Raw genomic sequence first — 20,766 nt, forward strand, 5'->3', positions numbered from 1 at the left:
AAAACCAACCAGGACAGTTTCAGATCTAACCCATCAGAATCAGGATCTTCATTCTTCCAAACTAATCAGCTGCTTTTCCACCTTGATAATAAGACTCAGAATTGTCTGATTTTATAAATTCTGAGACAGAATTGGAAAAACAAACCCAGATCTTATGTAGGGATCTTTGAAACCAGCAGCTTTTCAGCGACCCGATCTGGTTCTGATCTATAAAAACACCAAAGAGAACCGGGATCTGAGCTCAGACCTGCTGATCCAGGAGGAGTTTCTTCCTTCAAACTCCAACAGGAAGAGGAAATGATCCAGCAGGGTTCTTCTTCGTCTCCATGTTGGAGTCCTCTTAGGCCTATTCAGACGTTTGTTAAATGTCTGATTACAGCGTCTGTAATTAGATGAGAGAGAGGAGCTCCATCTGTCTGACTGTTGGATGAACATGCCGCTCCTCACTCCCACAGAGTTGCTTCTTCATTCAGACCTTTCATCTGGATCATGTGGTTCCAGCAGAACCTTCCACAAAGTTCTTCATTAACCTTTCATGTGCCGTCAGGTTAAACCCCAGCAGAAAATTTCAGTAAAGATTTCTACTCTGACTTTTGCTACAGGTGGACCGGACCGAGGTGATCCGGAGCTGCGTCAACCCGACCTACTCAAAGGTTTTCACCCTGGACTTTTACTTTGAAGAGGTGCAGCGTCTTCGCTTTGAGCTCTATGACATCAACAGCAGTCACAACGGTCTGAAGGAGGCTGACTTCCTGGGATCAGTGGAGTGTACACTGGGTCAGGTGGGTGCCACACACACACACACACACACACACACACACACACACACACACACACACACACACACACAAGGTGTGTGTGTGTGTGTGTGTGTGTGTGTTTGGGGTGGGGGGGGGGGGGTGACTGTGGAAGCAGCTTCCTGCTTCAACCCAGACAATGCTGATGAGATAGATGTTGGCTGCTCTGGCGTAGCTGTAAAGATCTGTGGAGATCACCATCCTGGTCTGACCTTTGAGGCTGACGATGATGGAACCAATGATGTGAAGCCTTTGTGAGGAGAGGATTGTGGGAAAAGAAGTTCAGAAGTCTAGGAGGAGAGCTTGTACCGGGACTTTCCTCCATCTGTCAGCAAGGCCACAAGAGGCCGTCAGATCCATCTCAGGAAAACTGGGAACGTTTTAATTCCGTCTGCTGGATTTTGTTTTGAAGGTTTTAGATGAGTCTGTTTGGGTTTGACAGAAAATTAAAAACACAAAGAAAGAAGTTGTTTCACTTCAGAACAAAAATAAAAACCAGAATTAGCTAAACAGAACAAGCCCAAACCATCAGCTCTCCACCACTGTGTTGACAGCTGGACTCAGCTGCAGTGCATTATGGGTAAACACCTCGACTTTGGTCTTTTCAGTTCCAGAATCCAACCTGAGCTGTCATGACCTTTAACTTGCTAAAGCTTGTCAGATCTCAGATGACCTTTGACCTTGCAACGTGGGTCATCTTTTCACCTATAGAGCTTATGACACTTCCTAACCTTACGTCTTTTGTTTAGAGTGTGTGTCAGACACCCCCCACTGTTGGTCTCTGTAGAGGTGATGGAGATCTGATTTCTCCTGGAGATCTCCTGAGGAGCAGGGAGGACTTCTCAGTTAAGGGAGGACACTCAGTTAAGTTTCCTGTGAGGAAACACAAAACTGAAGAAGCAGTGGATTAACAGCCTAGTCTATAATGAAGCAATCATCTGAGCCTCCTCCTCCTCCTGCTGCTCCTCTTCATCTCCTTGCCAGCAGCACCACTCCACTCGGCTGCCAGCTCCTCCAGCAGCCAGATGGTGGATGGTTCTGCTGACAGGAGGAGGTCTTGCAGAGTGAAATCATCTCTTCAGGTTCTATGAACTATGAACCAGACCTTCAGCACCACCCACACCTCCTGCTGCTTCAGAACATTTTGACTCAACTCAGACAGGAAGTGATTTGTGTTCAGAATGCACAGCCTGAGGTTCTGATGGTTCTGTGTCTGCAGATCATCTCTCAGAGGAAACTTTCTAAAGCTCTGCTTCGACCAGGAGGGACGGTTGGAAAGGCCATCATCACGGTGAGTCAGACCAGGACCAGACTCTGAGTGGGACTAGACTCTGACCAGGGCCAGACTCTGACCGAGACGAGACTCAGACTGGGACTACTCTCGGACCAGCAGGTTCTGCAGATCTTTAAACATAAATAATTCAATCCATTTGATCAGATTTTTTTGCTCTTCTGTTGAATTTTAAATAAAAAGTGAAATGATTTATTTGTAGCACACTTGAAGTTTCATAGATGGAGATCCGGTTTCCTGTGGAGAAACCTGGAGCGGATTGTTTTTGATCCGGTTTGTTCCGGTTTCATCCAAAGCCTCCGTCAGTGGGCTGCTCTCTGCTCTTGGCTCTGATCCGTTCAGCCGGACCAACACGATTTCAGGTTGAACCTCATCTGAACGGAGTCCTGCACTCCAAAAGCTTCACAGGGATTTATTTTGAAAGGATTTCTGAGCAGGAAGCTGCTCCAACTGCAGAAAGAGGCTTTTGTTAACTTTGTGTTTTCTAACATTTTATTCTTTTTTCATGTTTAGTTTCATATTCTTTGATCTGCTTTGATACTTTTCTACCAGGCATCTAAAATGAATCCAGATGTCCATAAAATCAGCTGAATGAGTCTGGTTTAAACATTAATGTGACTTTCTGCTGCTTAAAAGAATTCAGGTCAGTCATTCAGTTCGATTCCATTTTCTGGGATTTTAACCTTGTAGCCACAGTCAGGTTCTGACTTGGTCTGGCCTGAGCGGTACCAGAGGCAGAATTTGGGTCGGTTCTGTGGGAGGTTGGCCTGTTTGTTCTTTCTGCTCCTGATCTGAAAGCTGAGTTGTTTACAGGTTTCAGCCGAGGAGCTGACAGGAAACGATGACTACATTGAGCTTTCTTTCAGCGCCAGGAAGCTGGACGATAAGGTAAAAGTTCTGACACAAATACAGAACCTAAAACCTGTAAAAAGATCTAAATCTGTTCAGGTTATTTAAAAAGGTCCCAATAAATCCCAAATCAAAGCAACAAATCTTTTTAGAATCGGTTAGACTGTTAGTCTATAGTGGGATGCGATGTTGATCTTCATGCTTTTCCTGTATAAATCATTGGTTGTTACGATAAATGTTTCCAGTTGCATATATCATATTGGAAATACACACGGGTTTTCACAGCATCTGTCTGCATTCCTTCGTGGGGGTTTGTTGCTTGCCGCTCAAGGCTGCCAGGGCGTCAGATTCAGATAACAAGAATTTGTTTGGGTCAGGCTGAGATAATTTTCCTCTCTGCCTTCAGTCTTTAAACTGATCATTTCCAGTCCTTCAGTGAAGCCAATTTTGGGTTTTTAAACCTGTCCATACCGTCCGGTGACTCTCTCCGAGATTCCATCCATTTTGTGCAATAATACCGGTATCGCAGCTAGAGCATTGTCCAGCTTATGATTCACCTCGAGTAACGTCCCCGTCTGAGAAGTCTCCACACGGACGGTGCTTTCCGTGGGTGCGGGTCGCCCTCCAATCGCTCCGTCTTCCCAAATTTCCAGAAAACCAGATATCCTACCACTCCAATCAGGAGAAATCCAGTGATCATCAGGCCGAATATCCACACATCTTCGATATTGTCATGGTCTGTGTCTGTCTCTCTTTGTGTTCCTCATGTGTCCCCTGGTCTTCAGCCCGCCAGATATTCCCTGTCAGGTCCTGTGCTCCTTCAATCTCCCCCAGTCACCCCTCTGCAGTTTTTATAGGTTCAGCTTCTCATTTTATTAGTCTCTTTAGTATGTTTTTTCCACAGGTTTTTTTGTAGTTTCCCTTCCCCTTAGAATATTAGTTTATTTTGCTGCTCATCTTGTCTTTAGGTTTTTTACTCTTACTCTTAGGTCATGTTAGTTTTCCTCCCTGATTAGTTAATTGGTCTCACCTGATTCTCTCTCCACACACCCGCAGCCCATCTGCCTCCCATCATGCCCCAGTGTATATAAGCCCTGTCTTGTCTCAGTGTCTTGTCGGTCCATTGTTTGTTGTTGTCAGCATGGTTTTTGGTGCTCTGTGTGAGCTTTGTGTCTCGTCCCAAGTTTTGTGCGCTAAGCGAGCTTTTGTTCTCCTGATTCAGGGTTTTGGATTTTTGGCTTCCTGCTTTTGGATTTATTTTTGTTCATCCTTCAAAATAAAGGATTTTTCTTTATATCATCTACTGCCTCGTGTCATCCTGGGGTATCTGCATTTTGGGTCCTAACCATCCTCAAAACGTGACAGAATGGACCGACCAACCCAGGACCCAGCAGCAACCCCAGGTAAACGGGATCAGAGCCATGGGATGTATAACTTCGATGGTGACTCGGATGTCTGTAGGGCTTTTTGTTGGAACTTTGTGCGCTCTGTGGACTGGGACCTTTCGGACCTTGACTTGGTTATTCTTCTGGTGTACCGCCTAGAGGGAAGAGCCCTGCAATGGGCCAACTACTACTTCAAGCGATATCTTTTAAAGGAGTTAGACTTTGGGATTTTTGCTAAGGATCTGCAAGACGCCATCTGCCACCCACACACAATCACCTCCCCACCTCTATCTGGCCCAGACTGCACTACCGGCTTTTTTCCGGTGGATCACCATCTGACACCTACCGAGGTTGTATTAAGAGCCCTCTCAGCGTCTCTGGGTACTAACCCCCACATCTTCGTCTAGTCCGGACAGTGCCACCTTCCCTTCTCTGATGGGCTGTCGCATCTCATCACCCTCTGTTCCTGCCGATGTCTTCCCTGCAGCTTCGATGAGACGCACTCATCGTAGACGTCACCGCCATCACCAGCAGTCTCCTGAAGCCAGAGCTGTACCGCCTGTCCAAGAGGCCCCTGCTCTGCAACCCAGGTCTGAGTTCATGCAGCCGTCCGAGGCCAGAGTGTTGCCGCCTGTCCAGGAGGCCCCTGCTCTGCAGCCTAAGCTTGAGCTCCACCTGCCTTCACCGTATCCAGTTCCAGCAGCAGTCCCGGAGGTCGCACCATATCCAGTTCCGGCGGTGGTCCCGGAGGTCGCACCGTATCCAGTTCCGGCGGTGGTCCCGGAGGTCGCACCGTGTCCAGTTCCGGCGGTGGTCCCGGAGGATGCACTGCATCCTGCTTCGGCGGTGGTCCCAGAGGACGCATCGCATCCTGCTTTGGCGGTGGTCCCGGAGGATGCATAGCATCTTGCTTCGGCGGTGGTCCCGGAGGACGCACCGCATCCTGCTTCGGCGGTGGTCCCGGTGGACGCACCGCATCCGGTCTAGCCCATCCACGAGGCTCCGCCCAGTCCAACACCCCCAGGCCAGAAGTCAACGCCCCCAGGCCAAAAGTCGACGCCCCCAGGCCAGAAGTTGACGCCCCCCAGGCCAGAAGTTGGCGCCCCCAGTCCAGGGGTCGATGCCTCCCAGTCCAGGGGTCGACGCCTCCCAGTCCAGGGGTCGACGCCTCCCGTCCAGGGGTCGACGCCTCCCGTCCAGGGGTCGACGCCTCCGGCCCTGAAGTCGACATCTCTCCGGCTCTGAAGTGGACGCCTCCGGCTCTGAAGTCGACGTCTCTCCATCTCCGAAGTCGACGCCTCCGGCTCTGAAGTCGACGTCTCTCCGTCTCCAGAGCTCCTGTCTCCAGAGTCTACGTCCCCACAAGAGTCTGTTCCTGTCTCCAGAGTTCCCAGAGTTCCATGTGTCTCCGTTACTGAAGTCCCTTCCTCGTCGTCCTCCTCTGAATTCCCCTCTTTGTCGTCCTCCTCTGAAGTCCCCATTCCCCAGGCTTCCCAGCTCCTGGTTCCCCGTCGCCGGCCTCCCAGAGTTCCCTGTTCCCGGCTCCTGGTTCCCCGTCGCCGGCCTCCCAGAGTTCCCTGTTCCCGGCTCCTGGTTCCCTGTCGCCAGCCTCCCTGAGTCTCCTGTTCCCTCCTCGCCCGCCCTTTTGGGTTGTTTTTTGTTTGGTCCCTCCTCTCCCTCCCTGTGTTTTTTTGTGTCCTGTTTTGTTTTTGTCTTTTGTCTGTGGTTTTGTCTTGTACTCGTCTTGGGCATCTGGTATCCGCCCCTCGGGCGGGGGGGGGGGGGGGGGGTACACTCATGGTCTGTGTCTGTGTCTCTTTGTGTTCCTCATGTGTCCCCTGGTCTTCAACCCTCCAGATATTCCCTCTGAGTTCCTGTGTTCCTTCAATCTCCCCCAGTCACCCCTCTGCAGTTTTTATAGGTTCAGCTTCTCATTTTATTAGTCTCTTTAGTATGTTTTTTCCAAAGGTTTTTTGTAATTTCCCTTCCCCTTAGAATATTAGTTTATTTTGCTGCTCATCTTGTCTTTAGGTTTTTTACTCTTACTCTTAGGTCATGTTAGTTTTCCTCCCTGATTAGTTAATTGGTCTCACCTGGTTCTCTCTCCACACACCCGCAGCCCATCTGCCTCCCATCATGCCCCAGTGTATATAAGCCCTGTCTTGTCTCAGTGTCTTGTCGGTCCATTGTTTGTTGTTGTCAGCATGGTTTTTGGTGCTCTGTGTGAGCTTTGTGTCTCGTCCCCAGTTTTGTGCTCTAAGCGAGCTTTTGTTCTCGTGATTCAGGGTTTTGGATTTTTGGCTCCCTGCTTTTGGATTTATTTTTGTTCATCCTTCAAAATAAAGGGTTTTTCTTTATATCATCTACTGCCTCGTGCCATCCTGGGGTATCTGCATTTTGGGTCCTAACCATCCTCAAAACGTGACAGATATCCTCAATGGACAGCTGGTTGAGGCATATGATCTTCCACTCCTTCCGGAAATCCAGCATATATCCCACCGGATGTGTCCCCTGTGGACATGTGGGAGCCCCCAGCTCCATTCTCATTGTTGAAAAAATCTTATCAATCACATTGAATGACCAATTCATCAAATCCATGGTTAGTAATAGGGTTTTTCTAGAAGAAATGCAGAGAAGTGCTCTGTGGGCAGACAGGACAAAGAGCCTTGGGGAAAAAAAGATAAGGGAGCGAAAGAGAGAAGCGTCTGTACTCCGCGAGTGCCTTGAAGAAGCCACAGACCAGCACCAAAGACCAACATCATCTTCCAGCAGATGGAGTCACTGTGCATCATTGAACTATTTGGTGCACTTTACGCAAGGATGCTGCATGTGAGAGTGATGCAGAAGAAGCCTTTTCTCCACCCACAGCACAAACAGAGCAGCTTGAGGTAAAGCACATCTGGACAAGCCAGCTTCATTCTGGAATAAGGTGCTATGGACTGATGAAACTAACATTGAGTTATTTGGACATAAAAAGGGGTGTTATGCATGGAGGAAAAAGAACACTGCATTCCACGATAAACACCTGCTACCTACAGTAAAACATGGTGGTGGTTCCATCATGCTGTGGCCAGTGCAGGGACGGGGAATCCTGTTAAAGTTGAAGAACTCATGGATTCCACTCAATATCAGCAGATTCTGGAGACCAATGTCCAGGAATCAGTGACAAAGCTGATGCTGCACCGGGGCTGGATCTTTCAACAAGACAATGACCCTAAACCAGGGGTGTCAAATATGTGGCCCGCGGGCCAGATCCGGCCCGCAAGCGGGTTAAATCCGACCCGCGAGATGGTTGTGTAAACTTTATTTTCATACTTTACACTGTAGAGTGAAAATAAACTTATCATTGTGAGCAAGTTTTCTCTGTAATGAGTATAAATAAAACAAAGCTGCGCTCAAGGCTCACACAAGAACTTGAATCACATCCCGAAGTTGGCTGCCACTCAGGATGTGACTTCTGATATTGATGTGCTGGTGAAAGCTAAAAGTAAAATGAGTCAAATATACTTTAAGTGCTGCATGAAACTGATCTAGCCATGTGATCTGTAAGCTCTTTGAATCACTAAGGAATGTTTTTTTTAGTAGATGATTTTTTTTCTTCAAATTTTCAAGTACACTTCAGGTGTTGTACTTGTACTACACTGTCCTCAGGCTCCAGCCTTGTTTTATATTGATTGTATTAAAACAAAGAAAACAATCTGAAGGTTTTTTTTTATTTACCGGTCCAGCCCACTTGGGACTAGATTTCCCTCAATGTGGCCCCTGAGCTAAAATGAGTTTGACACCCCTGCCCTAAACACTATTCAACATCTACTAAAGTTTTCATGCAGAAGAACAAGTAGAATGTTCTGGAAAGGCTATTTCAGTCCCCAGACCTGAATATTATTGAAAATCTGTGGTGTGAGTTAGAGTTGTCCATGCTCAGAAGCCATCACACCTGAATGAACTAGAGATGTTTTGTAAAGAATGGTCCAAAATACCTTCAACAGAATCCAGACTCTCATTGGAAGCTATAGGAAGCGTTTAGAGGCTGTTATTTCTGCAAAAGAAGGATCTACTAAATATTGAGTTTTTTTTGTGGTGCCCAAATTAATGCACCTGTCTAATTTTGTTTTGTTTAACCTGCGTTGCAGATTTGCAATGTTAAAACCTACGTACCTGGTTACTCCACATACGTATTTCATGAGCATTTTTTTAAAACTCAGAAGTACCCCCGAAGAACTTAGTTGTTCGTCCTTTTATCAAAACTTATTTTGAGCCTGAGAGGGTTAAACAATTATTGCACACTTTCTATAAATCCTATAAACTTAGTTTCACTTCTCAAACATCACTGTGTGTGTCTCCTATACGATAAATACATTTTTATTGTAACAACCAATGGTTTATACAGGAAAATCATAGGCTGCTCAATCTTTTGCATCCAACTGTGTATCTGCTCCAGGTATTATACAGCTTCAGCATCCTTTTCATGTGTTATTCTGGTCTCTGAGCACTTCTGTGCTTTTATTCAGGACTTCTTCAGTAAATCGGATCCGTTCCTGGAGATCTACAGAGTAAACGATGATGCTACGATGCAACTGGTCTACAGAACCGAGGTACTGATCCTGGAGGGTTACATCAGGATGTCTCCTTAAGAATAATGCTTCAGAACTTTATTTAAAATGGTTTAAAATCACACAAACCTGTATAGGAAAGCTGTAAACACTTTTTTCAGCTTTAATTATTTTATTTTGACTTTCAAAAGATTTTCAGCTTGGCAGAATCAAATCTATCAGAACATGGTTCTGTGTCTGAAACGAGTTGATGTGAACTCAGCTGGTTCCCCTCCACTGTGAGAAACTTTTACCTAAAGAACAAACAAAATTAACTAAAGGAAAAACTTTATTCACGTGTTAAATTAAGGAGGAACCAGGAAGGCTGACGGGTTCTATCTGTCTCCTTCAGACCGTCATGAATAACCTCAATCCAGTCTGGAAAACCTTCAAAGTTTCACTCAACTCGCTCTGCAGCGGAGACCATGAGCGCAAGCTGCAGGTACACACACACAGACACACACACAGACACACACACACACACACACACACACACACACACACACACACACACACACACACACACACACACACACACACACACACACACGTATGCACACGCACACACACACTCTCACGCACGCACACACGCACGCACACACGCACACACACACACACACACACACACACACACACACACACACACACACACACACACACACACACACACACACACACACACACACACACACACACACACACACAGTCTCTGGTATCAGTCGATTATGTTGAGGCTCCAGTCTAAATCTGGCAGTCTGATTGGCTGCTTCAGGTCAAACTTGCTTCACCTCCTTCCCTTTGTTCGCAAGTCACACAGACACACACACACCCGCATCTATGCACAACCTGACAGGTGAACACACACATTCTCAATCATCCCAGGGTTGGGGGTTTGAGTCCCTGACTCCTTGGTGACTTCCTGGGAATCCATGAGCAACAGAAATGAATATTCAGGGATGGAAGCTGGGATTCAGAGGCAGATTTAGCAATTTGGGGGCCCAAGGCGAACACAGACATGGGGCCCCTTACACAAAATTTTTGACAATCTTACCTTTAACTGGATTTGCGAAACTCTCCCCTCTTCTGACATGAGTTATTTTCCCTTTTTATTGGTCCTCCTCTTTTTTTCCTGTATTTCTCTACCTTTGAGTGCCTTCTTCTTCCTGTCAGTGCTCCTGTGCTTTAGCCGTAGTTATTATTATTATTTTTTTTCCATTTTGGTCTGTTTTCCTCCCTTTAAACATTTTCCATTGTCTTTCCTTTCTGCTTCCTTTTGATGTTTACATCGAAAAACAACGTCACTTTCAGAAGTGAAAATAAAAGCTTTCATGAAGCATGCAGCTTCTTTCTCTTATTGGAGCCACTAGGATAACAACCTCATGCTTAATGTTTTGACTATCGCTTTGAGTTTGTTACGAACGCTCCTGCCTCTCTTCTTCTTATTTGTGGTCTTATGGCACTTGGCAAACAACAATTTGGTGCATTACCGCCACCAACTGGATTGGAGTGGAAAGACCAATCACTTCCTGTTTGTGCATCGCCGTCTTAATAACCCTCTTATAACCATAATTATAACAGGGCCGCCTGGTATTTTTTTAATCTTATGGCTGTAAAATTGTAATAAAAAGTGCAAAGTTTGTGTAACTCTCTCCTTTTTTTAAGAACAACCTCAGCTTTCAGTGTATGGTTTGTATTTAGAATTTATTTCTATTAAAGCCTTTAAAATCAGCTTAAAAGTGAAAAAAGCAAAAAACGGATTTGAATTTTTTACATTTATTACTGAACAGGAACTTCAAAATTACTGGGCAAACAATTTGGAATGAACAATTTAAACTTTGAACCGTAATGCATCTATTCTTAAAAAAGTTTGAATCTTGGTATCTTTTTTAGCAATTTTAAGACCATTTATTTTTGTAAACTTTCAGACGTTTTTATTTGATGTGGTAGACCTTGAAGCAGTTTCTCTCCAGCTGCAGGCAGAGTGCTGCACACCTCACACTGCCATGGGGTGCTTCTCTTGCACACCGTGCACTGCTATACCAAAAACTTTTGTTTTAGCAAAAGTAATCATTTATTGTAAAAAGATAAATAATGCTGGGATGAAGCTGAATCTTACAATTAGCAAATAGTTGAGGGTTGTTCAAATAAAAAACTAAAAAATAAAGACTGAACAAACATTCATTCCCCAGTTGAACCAACAACCCTTCCTAAAATCAGCAACTTCTCAGATAGAAACTCCAGAATCACTCTTATTTAGAGTTTTATTTTTTATTTGCAGCTGCACACTAACTCACATGAGTAAGTATCAGTTACAGTTTTTCCTTGTGTTTTAATTTATTTGAAAAAACAAAATCAGATTTTTAAAATAACATTAAATAAAATGTTTTTTGTTTAATTTTTTTCTGACAGGAGATACAATCTGTGATGAATTTTATATTTACAGAAACCAAATGACTTATTTTGGGGTTCCACTTTTGTTTCACCCCACAAGATGGTTTGTTTACTAGCGTTTATGTAATGAAATAGAATTACATTTTATTTAATGAGCCATAAGGTGTGGGATTCCATAGGAAATATGAAATCCACCTTACGGATCTGTGAGTTATTTAAACCAGAAGATTGGATCTTTTTATTGCAGGGATTAGATAACCGCTTCATGTTCACTCAGAGACAACAGAAGAGAGAGAGTCAAGTTTAAAAGTTAAGAATTTTATTACTAACAAATTAAACTAGACTGACTTCAAAACTAAAGGTATGGTGTAACTAAAGTGGATGAGACGGTGGATGGATGACGTGTGATGTTAATCAGAACCAGCAAATCCGAAGAAGCAATTGTTCTGATGGGAACTGAAGGTGTTGTTTTCGCATTAAGCTTTGGTTAGGAAGTTCAGAAACACATGAGGCACTATCATGTCGGTCTACCTACCCTTCGTGGAAGTCCCCTTTAGATCCGGAATGTCGAGGTCTTAGTTTGACCCTCTCTGGAACCGAGCCGGTAGGAAAAGCAACGGTTCCGACCAGTCCAGTCTTGAGTTACTTCCGGGTACATGACAAGTTGTTGGCGTCTGGTGAGACCCAAGCCTGGGTCTGGATAGTTCAGCTTCTATTCTGAAAGGAACTGTTGCCGCTGTTGGAATAGCGACAAATTTTTCAGCTTGTCGTTGGTTCTTTTTGGTTGAAGAGTTTAGATCAGGATTGGCCACTTTCTCTGGAACACTTTGAACTGGCGTTAGAGCTGACGTGGCATAGTTTTATACCTCGGATGTTATGGTTTATTGTCGAATGAAAAATTACCAAACACCATCAAAACCACGCCTCCGTCAGATCTGTAAGATTCTGATTGGATCAGTGAAAGGAATGTGTCATGTCTTTTAACGCTACGTGAAATGAGTCCTGTTGGAACACTTAAAGTCACATTACTTATTATATTCTATAGGATCATAATAAAGTAATTAATATTTTGATTTCACAGATCGGTCACATCTTATTTATTGACTAACACTTTGATGGATCAGCTTTATTAAAATAGAGTTCTTTGATTAATTAAAAGAAAATAGTTCATTCTTCATTCTTCTGTTGAGCTGAAAATAAGCAGGTTAGAAGGAATACATCAGACCTTGGTTCTTGTCGGTGACGTGACTCCAAACACGATGAGCGTTTCAAGGATCTTTTAGGAAGCCTGATGGTTCTCCTCATGCTGCTGAGGGAACTTTAATGATCCTCAGTTCTTAACACGATGAAGTTCTGAATCAGATGTTCCTTCTGACGAGGATCACCTGCAACCTAGTCCCGTCCTGGATCGTCCAGGTGAAATGGCTCCTGGTAATAAAATCCGAGGGACCCTCTGAGCCAGAAAATCCTCCTGATTTCAGACGGAGCTGCTAATCTGACAGGATGAAGCTGTGAGTGTGACGGCTCATTAGAGATCTCAGGGTGTCCCCTCTCAGAAGGACCAGCGGGACTCCTCGTCTTCTTCTAATCCTGAAGGGTGGGGTTGTACTGCCATCTTCATCACTGCTGCCGCTCGCTTTAATGAGCAGGAAGGAGGGACACACACACACACACACACACACACACACACACACACACACACACACACACACACACACACACACACACACACACACACACACACACAGCCTCTGACAGTGTTGTTTTCGTCCTCAGTGACTACATGACTTCATCGACACCCTTTTTCTCATAATGAAAATGAGGTGCTACTGACCTAAAAATAGCTCTCTGGTGACTGAAACATGACGAGACGTGTGTGAGTTTTCATTGATGAGACGAGACAAAAATTATGCTTAAAATAAAAATCTCTGTTTGTCTTGCAAAAGCTAAAAAGTAACATCTGGATGCCTCAGGTCTGCAGGACCCACCTGCATGCAGCGTCTCACTTAACTAAAAGTCAGTTTCTGCTCTGGACTATGAGACAGTTATAGGTCATATGACCACAGCAGAACCAGGAGCCTAGACCTCCTCTCAGCCTTTCAGGTGTACCTGGTCTCATGAAGGGGGCAACGGTAGCGGTGTTAGGAGTTCACCCTGTAACTGGTGGGTTGCTGGTTCGAACCCAGTCTCTGTCCATGTTGGTTGTCTCCTTGGGTATGACACCTTCCTCGGCTGCTGGTGGTGGTTGGAGGAACTGGTGGCTTCTGAAAGCGTGTCCCAGGGCAGCTGTGGCTACAGTTACGTTAAAATTGCACAGGAACACATTTTTGTTATTATCTTACCTGTCGTGATGCCCCCCCCCATCAGTCACCAGAACCTAGATGGCACCAGTAAAACCCGATAGAACTGACCTGGATCCGGGCCTCGCTGTGAGGCCAACTAAAAGGACTGAAGGAGCAACCAGCATCAGGTACTGGTCCGTATGGATATGACCATGAAGCTTCCAGCCAGAATCAGAACTCTGCCTGTGTGTTTTCTTGATTACCCCCCCCCCCCCCCCTGCATTTTTCAAAACTCCTGACAAACTGTCCTGGGTTCAGCCATCCTTCTCATTTATTCACTTCCAGTCTGTCCCACTGGGCCCTGTGCTGCCAGTCGGTTCTGCTCTCTGGTTCTGGTGGGGCAACAGAACACGTGGTCGTATGTTTTAACAGGAATCAGACTATCTCCATGTTTACTTCACGTCACCCTGCAGCTCAGAGTTCCGACTGATTCTTCTGATTCTGCTCAGACTTTTGTGTCTTTGCTTCAGACTCAAACGCAAAAGGGACCAACAGAATCCTGGTCTGGTCCAAAACCTAGTCTAGTCTGAGGATCCAGGTCCAGGATTACAAGTCTCTTCCTGCAGAGCAGAACATGAGCCTGGTAGAGGTTCAGAGTTTAAAAGACCAGGGAGAAGGTCAAATCCAAAACCATCTTCGTGGGTTCTACAGCAGTCACATTCTGATGCTAACCTGGTTCTGAAGTAGTCTATAGACCAGAACAGCAGTGATCTAGATCTTTGTTAGAAGAACCAGACCCAGTTTGACCAAGAACCAAAAAGGATGAGGATTATCTAGAGAAGTGGCAACACCAGGTCTAAAACCTGGTCATAGTGTTCTGAGGTTCTGATCTCTGAGTTCTACTTCCTGTCCCCAGTGCACCGTGTGGGACTGGGACTCCAACGGGAAGCACGACTACATCGGAGAGTTTGAGGCTTCATTCAAAGAGATGAGAGGAGCCATTGATGGTCGACAGGTGAGTCTCCGACAGAACCACAAGACTGGGACTCCAGGTCCTGCTGACTCAGATCAGAGCTTGTCCAGTACAATGGGTTCCAAACTTTCTAACTTTAGACCCATAGAATAGCAAGGCATGCAACTGCCGAAATCTGGTTTAACAACAAAAAATTCTTTAAAAGCTCAATAATTCACTTTTTTGACAATTTCGTTAAGTTTTAATGCTAGAAATACAGCTTCAGCAATTGTTTTTCAGTTTGATTTTGATTTCTGGAAATGATCTCAAGACCACTTGTGTAGCTCTTGGTGACCCAAAGGAGGGCCCTGACCCCAACTTTATGAACAACTGCTCTAGTAGGCTGAAGCAGATTTCCTCCTTTTACCTCTGCTAGTGACTAAAAACCAAATAAATGAATAAAACATGTTTACAGTATTTTAGTCATACTTGACTCCTCTGGATTGTGTTCAATGTGTTTCTGTAACATCATTGTTCTGTGAGTCGGGTCCATTTCAGGTACATCGGGTTCTTGGTTTTGGGTCTAAATGAAAATGTTTTTACTTCATGATGAAAACAACGAGAAAAAAAAACCTGTAATGAGTATTTGATAGAATCTGTTCAGCTGTTTGACTCGACTTAACCTTCACCTGAACCCGACAGTTTACCAAGCCAATCACCCTCAGCTGCTGCAGGTTTCCATCAAAGGTCCAATTAACCGCTGACCTACTTTGAATTCTTTCCTCTGAGGCAAATTGAAAGAGTTTATTTAGACAGACGTGTGACGGGAGTACCAGGGCTAATAAAGACAAATCTGTCAAAAAATAAACGAATAAAAGAGGATATGAGACGCTGCTAATTAAAACGTTCCCTGAACGTCAGGTAGAGCCGTTCTGCCTCCGGATGCTTTCATGTTCCCGAGGGGATAAAAACCGGAGAATTCCTGAAGAGGCTTATTAACGTATCCTGTGGAGGATAGATTCCAAATTCAGTCTGATTTCCGTGTTTATGGAGAGCTCAGAGTGTCCACATCAAGTAGATCATCACAACTTGATAGTTTCTGTAGAGCTGAGCAGAAAAACATCACTGAAGGGATTTCTTCCATCAAGAACCCCCCATCTTCTGGACGTTTATTTATTAGGCTCCTTCCAGATACAGGAGACACAGAAACCAGGAATTTGTCTGAGCTGAAGACTCCAGAAAGTGTGCTGCTCCTGAGTCTGTTTTTTCTGACACAAATTCCTCACAGACTCCTGTGATCGAGTCCTCAGAGACCTTTCTCAGACAGCCAGGATTCCCCCCAGGGTGTGTGTGTGTGTGTGTGACACATCTTTTTACACTGACACAATTCATTTTTCACAATTTGGCATTTTAGCTTATAAATTGGAGCATAAAGCCAAGATACTAACAGGCATAAAAATATGAAGCACACAAATGAGGTCAGAGGTCGTAGGGAAATTTTTTATTGGATCAACTCAGAAACTTAATTACTAGCAAACATCTGAAAACAAGATTTAAGTTGTTTAGTCAACATCCAAGGAGAATAAAATGTGACTGTAGAAACTAGCATGCCACCCACAAACCAACTCATTCTTGAATAATAAACTATAAAATAAGTGTCTAACAGTGCTGTAGACATAAGTGACATTTTAGTGCCTCTTATTTCAAATATAAATATTCTGCCTAAAACGTTCGATGAGGCACCCCATTCAGGTTAAACGTCTGCACTACAATTGAATTTAAATCAACCATTGGCTAAGCTGTGATTTTTGATGTTAGCGAGTATTTCTGACTGTGTGTGTGAGAGCGAGAGAGTGAGAGCGAGAGCGAGAGAGATATGCCCTCTCGGTCCACCAGCCAATCCTTTCTCTGGTGCATTTTTCAAACAGGAAGTGTGGTAGGAGAAAGATTCTGGTAGAGGGCCGACTTGCTCTTTATTGAACTAATCTACGGTCTGAGGCAATCCCACACCTGTTCTGGTAAACATTAACCCAAATAATCCAAAGCAAACAAGCAGAATGCAGAAATGTTCTGCTTCAGATGTGAGTAAGAAGCAGAGATCTAACTGAGATCCATCAGATGTAAGATTGGACTTTTGGCCACTGATATAACCTGAAACTGTCACGATCAGAACTTCAGAAGATCAGTGAAGACGCCAAACACAGTAAAAGTAGATACAAAGTCTTTTATTTTCTGAGGAGTTACCAGAGGTGGGTGAGGCTGGAGACAGAGTCGGAGACAGGCGAAGGTCGTGGTGGCAGGCAGAGTTCAAGACAGGGGTCAGGAGCAAAAACAAGGTCCAGAGGCTGAGAACAGGCAGGGAGAATGGCTGGAAGATTTACTTGCGTGGGCTTTCAATAATCTGGCAGGGAACTGGTGGCTGACTGGTGAATATATAGCAGGGGGAGCAGGTGTGAGTGATGAGCTGAGGAGTCAGGAGCAGGTGAAGCGGATGAAGCTGATTACAGGAACAGGTGAGATGAATGGAGTAGATAGTGGTAGCCAGGGGAAACAGGGCTTGTTAGGAGCTTGGTGAGGGGATAGGTGAGCTGAATGAAGGCTGAAAGATGGGAGTCATGACAGAAACTGACCAAAGTAAAGGTAGTCACAGGTCTGTTTGGCAGGGGCGGACTGACCATAGGTGTGTTTCTGGAAAATAACAGAATGGCCGGCCTGCTAATTGTTCCAGTTTGTCCCTGACAATTGATATCAGGTTGTGGTACACACTCTGAACGTGGACCACAGAAGACTGAGGAAACAGTTGTCTCAAAAGGCCGGAGATTAGAAAGACTTAATGACCAGCTTGTTGAAGGAAAGGCTAGAAGATGATGCAGAAGCAGCGTAAGGCTAGAAGACCATGCCCAAGCAACTTAAGGCTAGAAGACCATGGCCAGCAGCGTAAGGCTAGAAGACCATGCCCAAGCAACTTAAGGCTAGAAGACCATGGCCAGCAGCGTAAGGCTAGAAGACCATGGCCAGCAGCTTAAGGCTAGAAGACCATGCCCAAGCAACTTAAGGCTAGAAGACCATGGCCAGCAGCGTAAGGCTAGAAGACCATGGCCAGCAGCGTAAGGCTAGAAGACCATGCCCAAGCAACTTAAGGCTAGAAGACCATGGCCAGCAGCTTAAGGCTAGAAGACCATGGCCAGCAGCTTAAGGCTAGAAGATGATGCCCAAGCAGCTTAAGTCTAGAAGACCATGCCGAAGCAACTTGAGGCTAGAAGACCATGCCCAGCAGCTTAAGGTTAGAAGACCATGCCCAGCAGCTTAAGGCTAGAAGACCTCATTCAAGCAACTAAAGGCTAGAAGACCATCTCCATGCTGCAAAAGGCAAGAAGACCCTGTCCAAGCAGCTAAATACTAGAACAATGTTTCCCAACCCTTGTCCCTCACTGACCACTGTCCTGCATGTTTTCCATGTTGTCCTTTCAAACACCAGTGTGTCTCTGCTGCCACACACCTGACTTAAATGAATGAGTGATTAAGAGGCATCTACAGCACTTGATGTCTTCCTGAGGAGTAAATGTAAATCAGGTGTGCTGAAGCAGAGACTTGGAAAGCATGTAGGACAGTAGTCCCTGAGGACCAGGGTTGGGAAACACTGGACTAGAAGACCATGTCCAAGCAGCATAAGATTGAAGTTATTCTGTTGATCAAAAAATGACAGGTTTATCTTATGAACATTATGGGTTGTCCTATCTTTTATGGATCTGTTGTGATAAACATTCCTGCATCTGTCTGTTGATGACATTAACCTGTTGCTGTTTGTGCTGCAGGTGCAGTGGCTGTGCATTAATCCAAAATATAGAACCAAGAAGAAGAACTACAGGAACTCTGGAATTGTGATCCTGAATCAGTGCAAGGTGACTTCCTGTTTAATTCCTATGTTTCCTCCCAGTGGTTGATTTTGACTGGATGTTAGAAGAACAAGTGATTAATCTGCAAGTGGTCAGAATAAGCTGACACGTCCTACCAGATCTGGTGATGATGAGGAGTCCTGGGAATCCCGGTGCTGAATAAAAACCTGAAAACATTTAGTATGATGACACTCCACTTTCCACTTCTAAACACTCTCATATATTTGAGAAGATGAACATGCAGCGAGAAGGGGAAACCAATTACCAAGAAGCTGAGAGGTGATTTACACTTCAGAAGCCAGACAGAAAATGAAACAAGTAGTTCTGGTTCTGGAAGTAGGTTGGTGCTGGACAAGAGATAAGAGCTCCACCTCTGGTCAGATCGGCTGACATCTTAAACAGATTAACCATGCCTCTGAACCAGGACCAGTGGACCACCGGACCCAAATTAAACCCAAACAGACCGGGAAGTTGAGAAATGTTTACATTCAGTCACAAAAATATCAGACTTGACGGTTGATTTTATTTCAGAAGCAGATTATTTGAAGCTTGTTCATGTAAACAGGAAGCCTCAGAAGTTCCTTCATGTTCCTTCCGAAATCTGGACCTGGATCTGCAGTCTAGATCAGTGGTTCCCAACCGCTTTAAAGGGGCATTATGGAAGTTTGACAGCCAAAACATGTATAGAAATAATAAATGTCTTCTTCATACATTCTCCTGCAATGCCCTAGTCCTTTAGAATGAGCCCAGGCATTTTTACTGTGATTGCCTGTTTTTCTGTAAAATCACAGAAAAAGAGAGCTGCTCGGGTCGAGCAGGCTGCTTCATGCGCATTCACTCTCAGGCATAGCCCGTAGCGTTTGCTATCAGTAGCTTTAGCAGCAGAGAGTGAGGTAGTGCCAATTCAGCGACTTTGTCGCTGTTCCTAACGCCTAGTGATGAACCTAGCTACAATTCTGAGGACCCTTAGCTACTTTCTTCTAGATATTTCCTGCAAATTAGCAACAAAATAGCCATTTCGCTCCGAACCGTTCTTTGAAAATTGTTTCAGCTGTCATTAAGGATATAAATATTACAGATACAAAAGACATCACTGGTGCTTTAGCTCACCCAATAAGACGTGGGACTCCCGTGCAGAAGACCCAGGTTTGATTCTAGATGTGAACATAGTTTATTTAGAGTTTCCTTTTTACATTAATGTTATTTTTTTTTACAGTAAGAGGCCCAATTTTTTATTTGAGACTCGCCGAACGGCATTGGATTCACGGATAAAAAAGATGGGTTCAACTTTCATTTTGGAACAATTTTTCAAGCAAGGGAAGGGAATGATCTGAGCATGCAGGAGGACTGACCCATCTTAAACCTTTGTCAGCTGTGCTGAAGAGAAAGGTACAGAAGCAAATTATTTAATTAATTAGCTGCGCGTTCTCCTGTCCTCTGTCCTCCGGGCCACACACACACACACACACACACACACACACACACACACACACACACACACACACACACACACACACACACACACACACACACACACACACACACACACACACTAACACACACATGGAGTGTGCACGTACAGCATGTGCGCCTCGTGCACGAGCCTACTATTGAAGCTGCCGTTACGCTTTTGGCCTGAGGGGGCAATCGCGAGCATAAAAATTCAAAACTCCGTAAAGTCCCTCTAATTGAACAACCCCCTTGCCTGTGTCCAAGACATCCACCCCAACCTCAGCTTCTACCCACACACATTAAAACACATCCATACATTTACAGAGTTATAGCTCTTATATAGGTTTTTTTTACACTGTTGGTGTGTTACTGGGATTATATAAAGGTAACCTTTACAAATATAATCTTGGTAACCTCACAACCTCAGCACAGACTAAATTCTGGGTCCCCCTGCAGCCCTTAGTGACCCTCTTGGGGGGTCATGGACCCCAGGTTAAGAACCAATGTTTCAGATTATGTAAACCCCCAGATTTTCCTTTAAAAGGTGGATTAGATCCTGATAATCTGAATTCTGAGCAGGTTAGTAACATTCTTCTGTTTCTTTAGGAATTGTGGTCAGATCAGAGCATCCTGAAGATTCTTCAGTTGTAGAGAGGAATTTCAGAGGTAGGCAACCCTGGTCGTCAAGAGCCACAGTCCTGCGTGTTTTCCAGCCATGCATAAACTTAAAGCTTCTAATTGGCTGAACACACTGTGACCCAGGAAATCAACAGCAGAAACAACAAAGACAGTTGGAAAACGAGCAGAACTATGGCTCTCTAGGACCAGGGTTGCCTACCGCTTCTAGTTGAAATGAAAAACCATAGTTTTTCTCTAATG

At 44.7% G+C, this 20,766-nt stretch overlaps 1 protein-coding gene across 3 annotated transcripts in view; it reads left to right on the forward strand.

Moving 5' to 3' along the window:
* cpne4a (copine IVa) overlaps positions 1-20,766 on the forward strand; it is a 47,421-nt gene that overhangs the window by 13,588 nt on the left and 13,067 nt on the right. For all 3 annotated transcript variants that reach the window (XM_070551801.1, XM_070551800.1, XM_015949596.3), the window contains exons 3-9: positions 603-782; positions 2,017-2,088; positions 2,902-2,976; positions 8,834-8,917; positions 9,267-9,356; positions 14,504-14,602; positions 18,355-18,441. In XM_070551801.1, the coding sequence (XP_070407902.1) occupies positions 603-782; positions 2,017-2,088; positions 2,902-2,976; positions 8,834-8,917; positions 9,267-9,356; positions 14,504-14,602; positions 18,355-18,441 (687 nt within the window). The remainder of the gene's footprint in view (positions 1-602; positions 783-2,016; positions 2,089-2,901; positions 2,977-8,833; positions 8,918-9,266; positions 9,357-14,503; positions 14,603-18,354; positions 18,442-20,766) is intronic.

Source organism: Nothobranchius furzeri, chromosome 5, assembly GCF_043380555.1.
Source record: "Nothobranchius furzeri strain GRZ-AD chromosome 5, NfurGRZ-RIMD1, whole genome shotgun sequence".
NCBI lineage: Eukaryota > Metazoa > Chordata > Actinopteri > Cyprinodontiformes > Nothobranchiidae > Nothobranchius > Nothobranchius furzeri.